Raw genomic sequence first — 12,657 nt, forward strand, 5'->3', positions numbered from 1 at the left:
GATTCTGTGGGGATTTTCTGCATGCCGTAACCCAAAAACTTGTCCACAGTCCTAGAAGAAATGTCGCGTCCATACTATATTTTTATAAAGTAAGGTCTTTATAGGGCAAACAGTTGAGGTGGGTCGTATGTCATCTGCATTCCGTGATTCTTTACCATGTGCTCTGCATAGAATCCTCCTGGGGTGCTAACATTGAGGGCGAAATGAGGGTTTCCCACTCTCATTTTAAACAAGGACTCTCGTGTGTAATATTTATTTGTGTTTTCATTTAAAAAAAATTTTTTTTTCAACGTTTATTTATTTTTGGGACAGAGAGAGACAGAGCATGAATGGGGGAGGGGCAGAGAGAGAGGGAGACACAGAATCGGAAACAGGCTCCAGGCTCTGAGCCATCAGCCCAGAGCCCGACGCGGGGCTCGAACTCGCCGACCGCAAGATCGTGACCTGGCTGAAGCCGGACGCTTAACCGACTGCGCCACCCAGGCGCCCCTGTGTTTTCATTTTTAAAAGCCAAGAAGGAAACCCTCCAAACGAAAAACAACACATTAATAACAACAAACGTGAAGTTTGAAACACGTTGTCCATTAGGAGAACAGGGAGAGGAGAGGGTGAATTTAGTATGCCATCAGAGAGTAGTCTTGAACCCCTAATTCTGCATGCAAGAGAAGGATATTTATGAATTTGGGAGATGGTCATAGTCAAAAGAGTAACTGACTATGTAATTGTGCTGGTTGACAATAAGCGCATTAGGACATGAGTCCTCTGAAAAGAAATTGTGATCAGGCTCTCTAAGATCCATCAGCGTAAATTAGGAGCTTCTTTTCCTAACACCTTGCAACGCAATGCCCCTGCTTGCAGAGCATCACCGCTGCGAGTCCAACGAATGGCAGTGTGCCAACAAACGTTGCATCCCAGAAGCCTGGCGGTGTGACTCGGAGAACGACTGCGGGGATAACTCAGATGAAGATGTTTACAACTGTGCCAGCAGGATATGCCAGCCAGGCTATTTTAAGTGTGCCAATAACCACTGCATCCCTCAAGGCTGGAAGTGTGATGTGGACAATGACTGTGGAGACTACTCGGATGAGCCGGTGTCAGAATGCAGTAAGTGGGAGGGACATGCATGACCCGCATCAGGAAACCAAGGGGCCCCTGCTTTGGCCCCATGGCACACTTCCCGTTGGCTCTCCCTGCTAACTCTGGCACTGCAAGGCCAAGTATGTCTTGCAGGTGGGACCAGACCCAGTTTTGAAAGTGTCTGATTCCTCCTCTTGAGACCCCGAATATCTTACTACCCAGAATATTTTGTATGTTTAGCGCTTTCTCATTTGAGCCTTAGGGCAACCCTGTGAGGTAGGGAATGTATTACCAATTCCCATTTTACAGATGAGGAAACTGAGGTTCACATTAAGTGGATGATCACATTTGTATTTCGTGGCAGACCTGACACCCAGGTTTCTTTTTGCTTCAAGCCTGGTTCTCCCCCACCCCAGCCCCCATAGTTATCCTGTAACACAAATGAGTGATACTGGGATAGTGAGGAAACTTAAGACACTTTCTGTTCTTGGTAAATAGATCACACCTAAAACAGACACATGTTGCCAGAATTAATCCAGTTGGTAACATGATAATTGTTACTCCTTAATATGACAATGGGAAGGTATCTTTTGGTGCTGTTTTCATGCAGGACTGAGACTTCAGTTCTGACTTTGCTATTTCCTCTCTTTTCAGTGAGCCATCGCTGTGACAACCATACAGAATTCAGCTGTAGGACGAACTACCGCTGTGTCCCACAGTGGGCTGTGTGCAATGGTTTTGATGACTGCAGGGACAACAGTGATGAGCAAGGCTGTGGTAGGAGGGGCTGCAGGGGTTGTGGGGGGAAAGCAAGAAAACCTAAGTGTCAGGTGCCATCTAGGAGATGAGAGTGCATTTCCCGTGTCATTATTGTTCGTCTGTTTAGCTCTGGAACAGCACCTTCTGATAACATGGTACATTTTTGTAGCATTTTATCAGATAATGGGGGGAGTTTAATTTATATCATCTTAAATGAAATCCCATCCCAAAGGATGTTGTAATTGGGCAAGATGTTAAGATATCAGGAACTTATATAATTTCTCCTAAATGTGGCATCCTTATTCACACTTGACAAGTTTAAATTGTCTAATTATATAGATTGATTAAAATTGATGGAAGGATGGTACAGAAAAGATGTGGTATCTGTCTCTAAAAAAATAATTCATCATCAGAGTATTTCTTGTCTGAAGATTTTCATATTCTGAATGTCTCTCTGTCCATACCATCTATTAGAAAGCTGAAGTCACATTGCAACATTGACAGAACTTACGGGCAAAAGGCCCAATGAATTAATAGAATCTGTCCAGGTTAGCCATATACTTTTACTTGAAACCTGAATGTCTGTGAGTGTATATGCCAGGCTTAGTTGGAAGAGAGTAAGGAAGATAACAGGTTATTTTAACACTAAATTTAATAACACTGAATTTAATCCACTAAAGGCAATGAGATGGAAATGTTCTATTAGCTCGTGGCATCACTTAATCTTCCTTTCCAGGCCTTTGTTGCAAATTTACAAGCCAGATACCAGTTCATTTTTTGAGCAGTTTCTATGAAAGAGAATGAATTTAATTTGTAGCAGTTTCAAGTTTAAGTAGGATAGGTTCAGGTTAGCCAAAAGAGGGATATTGATAGTGTATGTTGCTGGCGTTCCTCTCTGGGAGCTTTGAGTCTATGGTAGCATAATTCTCAGATTGTCTCGCAAGAAAGCCAGCACTACCTTGGCATTTCTTGACCTTTGGCTTCTGAAATCTTGGCAATGACTGTGCTTTGTAGAGGAGAGGACGTGCAAACCTTTGGGAGAATTCCGCTGTAATAACCACCACTGCATCCCTCTTCGCTGGAAATGTGACGGGCACAATGACTGTGGAGATAACTCAGATGAGGAAAACTGCGGTGAGTGTTCAGGGTTTTGTGTGCCACTAAAGCTGTGATGCTTGTTCTTTTTGTCCATAACTCAGTTGTCTATGCCATTCTTCCTCGATGGGTAGGATGACAATGACCTGACCTCTTGCTTTCTGCTGACTGCTACATTTCTACTTTTTCTTTGGATAAAGACATAAACATCTCCTTTTAAGATACTTATAATGAAATTTGGGGGAGAAGGATGTTTACCCAAGTATGTTTTTTGCTTGTTAAATTTATTTATATCTAACTTTTTCTACAAAGAACTTGAGGTGACTTATAATAAATCAAGGACAAATATAACAAGATAAATAGAATAGAAAGAAAAAAATCAGAACGAAGAGAAGTTAAGGAAGGAAAGGTGCTAACCCAAAGACTTTGCTTCTTAAGCACTTGCCCCAAAATGGCCTTAATAGCAGAGGAAAGAGATCTTGAAGGCTAATGGTTAAATGACTGGTCAGGTTTTAGTTCCTCTCTCCCAATGAAGGTGCTAACCACAAAGAATTGGATAGGGAGGTCAAGAAAAGGAATCCAAAGGTCTGGATCATATCAAACTAGATAGTCAGTCTTGAATAACTGGATGCATTCTGAAAACAACTTTGAGACCCTGCCCTGAACGTATTATTAGTGATTCATGACATACATGTCAATTTCAGATCGACTAATACGGAATGCATTCTTTTTTTTTTTAAGTTAGCCTCACACTCAGTTTGGGGCGTGAACTCACAACCCTGAGATCAAGAGCCATATGCTCCGCTGACTGAGCCAGCCAGGTGAATTGTAATATGGTACAAAATATTGTAATTTTGGTCACCTTTTGGAAATAAGAAGTGATCACCATTTGCCATAGGCAATTGAGAGAATCAGAATGCTGATTGCACCTGCAAATATCAATTGGCTAAAAACTTCTTACATGAAAGTGTGATCCACTGGAATTTTAAATCTGAGAAAGTTCATGTTTAATTCTATTGGAGGTTATCTAGACTATCATGAAATCAACAATTATCTTGAGATTAAATCATATTTGGACAAACCTCTTAATAAAGGTCATTCTTTATATTCTTAAAATTGAGTTAGAAGGTCTTATTTTGGAGGGCAGACAGTCGGTCAGCCCAAGCAAATTGCTAGGACTTGGGACACAGGAATGCCTCGCACACTGAGGGTATTCAGGCCAACTCACAAGTCTGTCTTCTGTGTGTGATTCCTGGTCCTCACTGATGGCTGTGTGGCTTTCCTTTTCAGTCCCCCGGGAGTGCTCAGAAAGTGAATTTCGTTGTTATGATCAAAGCTGCATCCCCTCTCGTTGGGTCTGTGACCATACCAACGACTGTGGAGACAACTCAGATGAACGAGACTGTGGTAACTGTCAGAGTGCTTTGAGAGGCTTACCAGGGGTTGTGGTAGTAGGGTCAGCATTGTTGACAGAAGTAGGGACTTCAAATGCGACTTTATATGTTTTTTCAGGGTAAAACAATTTTTTTTTTGTAATTTGTGTTATATATAAACCTTAGCATAACACAGTACCTTCTGTTCTGTATTTTCTATGCTTTTATTCTTAACTTACAGCAGTCTTGATTAATACAAGGGGGAAATGGCAAGAGATTTTTAAAAATCTCATTTTAACTTAAACATTTCCTAGGAGCAGACTTCAGTCTGCATTGTCCTTATAAATGACAAAAAATACATTCATTTTTTCCTACTGCTCCCCAGAAAGTGGCCCTCAGGGATATATTACTATAGTTCCCTGGTATAGAGGCCAGAAGATTAGAATAGGAATCATAAACCCCAAGTGATTTTTTTATAGCTCTTTACTCATTAAGGGTTGGGTCTGGGGATTCAGATTTGTGAGAGAAAGCTGGAGATTATTTAATAGAGGAGAGATAGGTTGTTGAGTGGGGAAAGTGTATTTTTTGAGAGTTTATTCATTTGCTAACCACAAGTTGTGCATTTGCTGTAAGCCAATCACAAAGTTTGGATAGTAATGTGATGAAGTACTTACTATATTCCATGGACCTGACTGAGAATGACAAGGCCTTCTGGAATGACAGTCTTTTCTCTTCAGAGTTGAAGACCTGCCAACCTGGATATTTTCAGTGTCAGAGTGGACACTGTGTGCCTGAACAATCAAAATGTGACGGAACCGCTGATTGTCTGGATGCCTCTGATGAAGCCACCTGTCGTAAGTTCTAGGCACCTGTGGTGCTGTTTATCTGAAATGAACACATATGGCCTAGTAGAACCTACCTCTCCACAGGCCACCACTTCTTAGATGAGAAAGCCATAGGGATTTTCTATGCATTCATTGATTATCTATCAATGCATTCATTGATAATTATCAGTTCACTTGGGATTTGAGTCACTGTATCCAAGTAGTTCATAATAGTCATTCAAGTGCATTTCATTAACAATATTTTAAATAGAAAATATAGTAAATATCTGTGCTAAGAAAAATAGTTACACATTATTAACTATGATACAAATCATTAATTAGAAAAAAACACAGGTAAACAAGAATATTTGAATAGATGGATATAAAGAACTTGGATTGGGTAGTAGAACATTCTGAATTTATAGCACTAACATTTTTCTAAAGTGCATGATGGCATAAAAAAGTTCTTTAAAATGAAAGCCAATGTTATTCTTCACATTTTAGTTTTTATGAATCACTGAATGAATATTAAGTGTTGTTGATTGTCTGTGATGGATATTATTGATGTGGTTGCCACATCTTGAAACCTGGTTTCAAATAAACTGTATAAATGGATGATGGGTAAAGCCAGTACTGACACAGCTGCAGAGTGGCTTTTGCCTCTAAAGAAGAAGTCCAGTGCTATCCACAGAATGACTCACACCTTTGAAAACTGGGATTGGACAACTGTCCTTAAGAAGTATTCCCTCATTATTCTCTCATGGTTTCAGACAGGCAACAGAACATCTTGATGAATAAGGAAGAGCAGGCTATAATGGAAAGGGCTAAAGGAGAAATAGAAGCTAACTTTTCAAAACTAGTACTTTTTCTAATAATTTGTATTTGTCTCCTCCCCACCCACAGCCACTCGCTTCCCCAATGGTGCATATTGCTCGGCTACTATGTTCGAATGTAAAAATCATGTTTGTATCAGGTCATCTTGGAAATGTGATGGTGATAATGACTGTGGCGATGGTTCTGATGAAGAACTTCACCTGTGCTGTAAGAGGCAGAGAAAGGGCGGGTATGGGAGTGGTGTTATATGGCAAAATCTCAGAGTTTCTTGTGTGGAGCATGTGATACCAGAGAGCAGTTGGACAATTTTTGAATACTAGATGCATGAGTGGCATCACTGTGATTGTACTTGGTCTTTTGCCTTAGATCTGTGTTTGAAACATTCATCACTATTCATTTTTAGCCCAAGGATTTGACAAAAATGCCATGTCAGAATATTTCCTTCCCTTCAGAGAAATTTGATTAGGATGCATTATATTTTCACAGTGGCATCTCAACATTTTTCTTGCTACCTCTTTTCTTGTTAGGAACTGAGCATATTTTGTTTTGCTTTAACTTAATGGATCTTGAAAAATATCTTAAGTATGTGTAACTTTCGAAGAAGTCCTTAGGAAGTTGCTCCCTCTGTAAGATCAAGTGCCCACAGCTAGTAAAATTAAACCTTGGAGAGGCAGAGACATAGCCACATGAAAAAGTAACCAACACTGTTTTATAGTGTTGCACCTGTCATTCACAGCAAAGTATTTCTGCAACAGTTCTATTAACAATAATTCCAGTGCCCCTGGGTGGCTCAGTCAGTTGACTATCTGACTGTTGATTTTGGCTCAGATCATGATCTCATGGTTTGTGGGATCAACACCCCCCCCCACCCCCCGCATCAGGCTCTGTGCTGGCATTGCAGAGCCTGATTGGGATTCCCTCTCTTCCCCTCCCCTGCTTGCACTGCTCTCTTTCTCTCTCTCTCTCTCTCTCTCTCTCTCTCTCTCTCTCTCTCTCTCTCCTTCTCAAAAATAAATGAGCTTGAAAAAATAAATATTAACAACACTTCCAAGAATCAGCTCTTGGATCTGACTCCCCCACCCGCCCCCCACCAACCAACCTTATTACAAGTTTCTCCTTTTGCTCCTGTGTGTGCAAAAGCAGAAGGAAAATAAAACAGCCAAAGCCTTCCATGTAGAAGAAGAACACATATGTGTGTTGAGTTTACCCAATTCCAGGTACATGCATGAAGGACCATGCCCCTATACCAAACAAGTAAGGAACCTGGGTTCTACCTTTGGGTTCCTCACAGGTGCACAAGCATCAGCAAGAAGTCTAATTCAACAAAATAAGACAGGGTTCAATTGTGAAATAGCAACTTTAATGTAAGAGAGGTGAGGGAATTCAGGAAGGAAAGTCTGTCATGGTGGGAAACTTCATGCTCTAGAGAGTCAATGACAACTGCAGTCAGAGGGACAAACAGTGGCCTCCTTGCTATTAGGGTAAGAGCTTGTGTAGGGTCCTGCCAGCCTCTCCAGCTTCATGGCTGTCATTGTTCCCCTCATTCCATGCTCCAGCTACAGAGATTTTGATTCAGGCCCAAACACCTGCCATGCTCTTTCCCGACTCAGAGCCTTCCCAAGTGAAGCCTCTTCTTATCCCTCCTCCCCCGGAACTGGATCAGGTCTCGCCAGTAGATGCTATCATAGCACGTCTAGTTTGTGGCTCACAAGGACAAGCATTGTGGCTTTCTTTCTTTTTAAAATTTTATTTATTCATCTGAGAGAGAGAGAGAATGAGCAACTGAGGGAGGGGCAGAGAGAGAGGAGGAAGAGAGAATGCCAAGCAGGTTTCACACTGCCAGTGCAGAGCCCGATGAGGGGCTCAAACTCAAAAACTACCAGATCATGACCTGAGCTGAAATCAGAGTCAGAGACACTTAACCGACTGAGCCACCCAGGCACCCCAGGACTGTGTCTTTCTTGTTTGGCATTGTATCTGTTTCCTAGATACAATGCGTGTATTAGATAGTCAAGATGTATTTGTCAGTTGGTTAATTGGATGAACAGATGAATGGATGAATGAAGCCAGACTGTTGCTGGCCGGGAAGCATTTTAGATACTGACCCATTCTACTCTTAACGTGTACTTTTGTTTTGCCATCTTTCCTTTCTCAGTGGATGTTTCCTGTGATTCACCATACCGGTTCCGATGTGACAACAATCGCTGCATTTATAAGCACGAGCTGTGCAACCATGTGGATGATTGTGGAGATGGGAGTGATGAGAAAGAGGAGCAGTGTAAGCAAAAGTGAAAAAGAAGAAGGAAAGACGAAGGGCCCCAAATTATCTGCAGTTTGCAAAATGTACCTCTTGGATTTCAGTTCATTCTGTAGAGGCTCAAGTTGGACCTATGACAGTGGATCTCTGTTGACAGCTGTTTACAGACTATAAACCTGCGTGTTACTCAGATGCATCCCTGCCCGCTTTTTCCTGTCTGATTTGAGCAAGTCCCTTAATTATTCAGTCTTCATTTAAATATTCAATAAGCTTCCCCCCCGCCTTTTTTTTTCTCTTAAAATGAGAACAAACCCTAATTGCTGGTTGGCACTTCACAAATTAATGGTTTATTTGTTTTAAAGAAATGAAGTTCGGCTACTTTTTTAGCCTAGAGTTACTTCTTGCTAGTCTAGGCATGTGAACTTCTCAATGTCCAACTGAAAAGATCATGTTAAATAAGGCAGCTCCGGTGTTAACAGATCTTGTCTTACGTGCATCTTTAAAATGAAAATTCATTTCTCAGAAGAGAAAAATAAGGGATTATTTTAAGATCGAAGTTTCAAACTGGCTGCATTTAATGCTTTAGATATTGAAAAAAATCTCTGCTTCCCCATTTTGAGAATGTTTTAAAATCTATTCATTGGACGGGAGAGTTGATTAATTTTTTGGATAATTTACTTAGGAAAAAGTCAGCGAGGAAAATGATTTCCCCAGACTCCAATTATATTTTTTCCTTAAAGGATACTATTTGGGAAAATTGACATAAATGGCTAATTTTTCTGTTTTCCATCCCTTGTATTGATGTGGCCTTGGAATTCTCCCTGCCAGCTGTCATCCTGGAGGGGACGTTGGGGAGGACACTGACACTATTGCAGTGCTCCAATTGTACTCATTTTATGGTTTTTTTTTTTTGCCTTTTGGCAGAGGCGAACCTATGGTTATAACATTGTTGCTATGTTTATTTGAGGTAGAGAACAAAAGGATGAAAACCCAGAAATCAAACATTTAAAAATTTTGGGGCAAGTTTCCCCCTACCCCTCTCCCCTTTCCATTTCCCTTACTGTTAATGCCATTTTTTTCAATGGATCAAGACAATTATAGCACATAGGCAAATCTGAAAGTGGATAAAAGGGTCCGTAAACTTACTCTTCCCAAGGAGTAAATTGTTAGTTAAAGGAATCATGGCTTGCCATCACAACAGATAAACTGCAAATTTCAATGGCTGAAGATTGCAGAGGTTGATTTAAAGTTCAATGAAGGTCAGGCAGTTCTCAGTCCTGTAATTATGCCACCTGGAACACATAGTCTTCGAGGTTGCTGAGGCAGGAGAAGAGAGAAATGGAAGAGGTACACAGGTTCTTAATCTTCTGGGTCTGGAAGTGATAGATTTTGCTTGTGCTTGCGGTCATTTGGTGGAACTGGTCACATGGACCCAATATGACTGCAAGGGGGACTGGGAAACCCAGGGAAGTGCATGGATATTTAATGAATACCAATGATTTCCACCACAGTTTACCCTTATGTCAGTAACAATCCGTTTACACATTTCTTCCCATGCATAGAACTCCCTCACCCTCACTCCAAGGGATGTGACTCATAGTCCCATTCAGTAACTGAAATCTAGGAGCCCTGGATGGGTAGGCTGTAGCCCTGCTGTCAATTCCAGATTCGGTTCCCCTTGGTCCATAAATAAGTTTTATTTGTGTCCCCCTTGCCCCCAACAGATAGTGGTGGATCAGGGGGAAGCATAATAGAAATAAAGATTCCCACTGGGCAAGAAAGAATTAGAGATCTACTGCCTTCACCACTCTATAGCAATTCTGAAACACCAGGTGACACTAGGTGACACGTGTTGGTGCAGGGCAGTCCTGATTTATGTCTGTTGCTCTGGTGGAGTTATTAACAGTGCCCTTTTACTCTCAACTATATGGTTACCCTATGTAGACTTTGTGAAGGCCACTACAGTGGGGAGTGGAGGAGATTCACTGACGAGGCCAAGGCTCTGCTCTGAGAGGAGCACTGGGTCTATTGTCCCTCATTGTCTCCACCCTTTGGGAGTATTTCCTTGTCTTTTCCCCTCTTCGTTGAAGAGGGAACAAGAGAATAAGCCCTTTTTAGGAGCTTCACAGCTTTCAGCCACTCCCTGCTTGTAGGTTTGGGGGCCCACGGGTTTTAGAGTCCCCGTCAAGAGTATTTTGGCTTGCTTGGTCATATATCCTGGAAATTGACAGGCTTTTCACCTGTTTGATTCCAGTCACTTCTAAAAGTGAAGAACCTCACTTTTGAGACATAGTTTTTGAATCTGCTTTCTTTTTTTGCTTTGTTTTCCCCATGTACCTTTGTCTCAAATGATCATCAGTTATCTTCAGGCCATCCAGAAAAACAGATGGGCTGTCATTTCATCCAAGTCAGGTTTTCCTGGGTCTTTCTGTCTCAGTGACTTCTAAACAGCAGAATCTCACTGTTTGGGATCTAAATGCAGTCAGTTCTTCCCATGCATCAAGTTTCTAGACTTTATTTTATTTCATTTCTGCTTATAAATCATCTGGTTCTTCCCTGAGCTTTTCTCTGTCTTAATACTATCTGGCCCAACTGGTAATGACAAGGAATGCACACTACTAACATTCTGTTTTCTAACCTCTTTCCATAGATTGACATGCTCATCGAGCAGTTGGTCTGCCTTCTGATTTTTCCCAAGTCACACTTTTACCAGATGTTTTGCCATTGCATAATATGGGTCTCCATCTTTCCTGCCTCCAATATCACTTTCCTCATTTCTTGCCTCCTGACTATGAAGCCAGTGCCAAATAATTTAGGTGTTTATAATGGAAGCGCTTTATATATATACGATTCAAGGTAATTAATACTAGCTGCTGCACCCAACAAATTTCAAACTCTCAGCAGTGAACCTAATGAAGACTTACTTCTCACCCAGGTAAAGGCCTGTGTAGGTTGCCCAACCCTCCTCCATCTTGTAACTAGGCCACCTGAAACACATGGCTTCCCAGGTTGTCAAAGCAGAGAGGCACATGGGCTTTGTTTGTTTCAGTCTAGCAGTGACATATCTCGCTTCCTACTCATAGCCCATTGACCAGAACGAGCCACATGGTCCCAACATAACTGCAGGGGGGACTGGGAAATATAGGGGAAGCACAGGCTTATTTGTGAGCAATAACCATCTTTGCCACAGAGGGAAGCATCTTGTTCCACAGAAGAGAAAGTTTTGACTTTGACTTTAACTTCTGTTCTTAAATTACAGGTGTAGCTTCGACCTCTAGACCTTGTAGAGAAGATGAATTTAAGTGCAGCAACGGACATTGCATTTCACAGCATCTTGTATGCGATGATGTCGATGACTGTGGTGACCATTTTGATGAAACAGGTTGCAGTAAGTAAATATATATATTTCTAGAGTTCATTGGAGTAACCCAGGTTTACCTAATGAAAGCATGCAAGAACATAAAGTAGATGATAACCACATAGTTCTTTTAAATTTACTTTGTGCTCTGAACTGCAGTCGTAGCTACCTGTTACTGAGCATTCGCTCTACCAGACGTTGGTACCAGACATTTACTCTGTACCAGACATTGTGCTAAACAGTACATGGATTATCTTATTTCACCCTTGTAACAATCCTATGAGCTAGATATTATTCTCTCCCTCAATTTTTTTTTTATTTTTAATGAGGAAACTGGGTTACAGGTTTAAAAAAACTGGCCATGCCTTCTTACCGTTAAGAGGTTGAGCAGGAATTTCAATTCTGATCTACCTAACTGCAGAGCACATCCTTCTCCCGTTAACTAGGTGCCTCTCAGCACCTGAAAGCTGTTTTTCGTTTATGAGTCTGCATACTTTTTGACCATAAGCTAGATGCAGTATCCTTTGGCACTTAGGGGAAAATCTTCTAAGGGGAGTTGATAAAGATGGGGATGTCACAGGGAGCCTTGGAAGGAACATTTATTTTTATTGTTAAAGTTGAGGGAGGATTTGTGTAGGAAAAGAATGATGAACACAACCAACGGGTGGTTCTAGTTCAATATTGTGATGGAAATGTTGGGATGACATGTTAATAATTTACACTTTTTTAGTCCTTTAGAGCTCTTATGAAATTCTTGCACATACATTATCTAATTTGTCACTCAAGTCAACCCCATTGGGTTGCTATTACTATGTCTGTCTATATAATCTCAGAGAGCTTTAGGACGTTGCTTGAGGTCATGCAGAGTGGCAGAGGCAGGATTCGAATAGTCCTGTGAGTCCCAACAAGACCTCTAGTTTGCTCTGCCACTAGCTATGCCCCTTTGATCATCAACCGACCTCTCCAGGCCTCAGTTTCTTCATAGGAAAGAAAGTTCTTCAAACTCTAGGAGCCCATGACTTAATCATCCTAGTTAGTTCCACAAGATTTCAACTTCTTGGGCTTTAAATGTTCTTTCCT

General features: G+C 41.2%; 1 protein-coding gene across 1 annotated transcript in view; it reads left to right on the forward strand.

Moving 5' to 3' along the window:
- Positions 1–12,657, forward strand: part of LRP2 (LDL receptor related protein 2) — a 199,290-nt gene that overhangs the window by 159,198 nt on the left and 27,435 nt on the right. Inside the window, exons 56-63 of the mRNA XM_047872129.1 lie at positions 859–1,104; positions 1,732–1,854; positions 2,851–2,970; positions 4,222–4,338; positions 5,042–5,158; positions 6,032–6,169; positions 8,118–8,240; positions 11,479–11,607. Of these exons, the coding sequence (XP_047728085.1) occupies positions 859–1,104; positions 1,732–1,854; positions 2,851–2,970; positions 4,222–4,338; positions 5,042–5,158; positions 6,032–6,169; positions 8,118–8,240; positions 11,479–11,607 (1,113 nt within the window). The remainder of the gene's footprint in view (positions 1–858; positions 1,105–1,731; positions 1,855–2,850; positions 2,971–4,221; positions 4,339–5,041; positions 5,159–6,031; positions 6,170–8,117; positions 8,241–11,478; positions 11,608–12,657) is intronic.

Source organism: Prionailurus viverrinus, chromosome C1 (assembly GCF_022837055.1).
Source record: "Prionailurus viverrinus isolate Anna chromosome C1, UM_Priviv_1.0, whole genome shotgun sequence".
Lineage (NCBI taxonomy): Eukaryota > Metazoa > Chordata > Mammalia > Carnivora > Felidae > Prionailurus > Prionailurus viverrinus.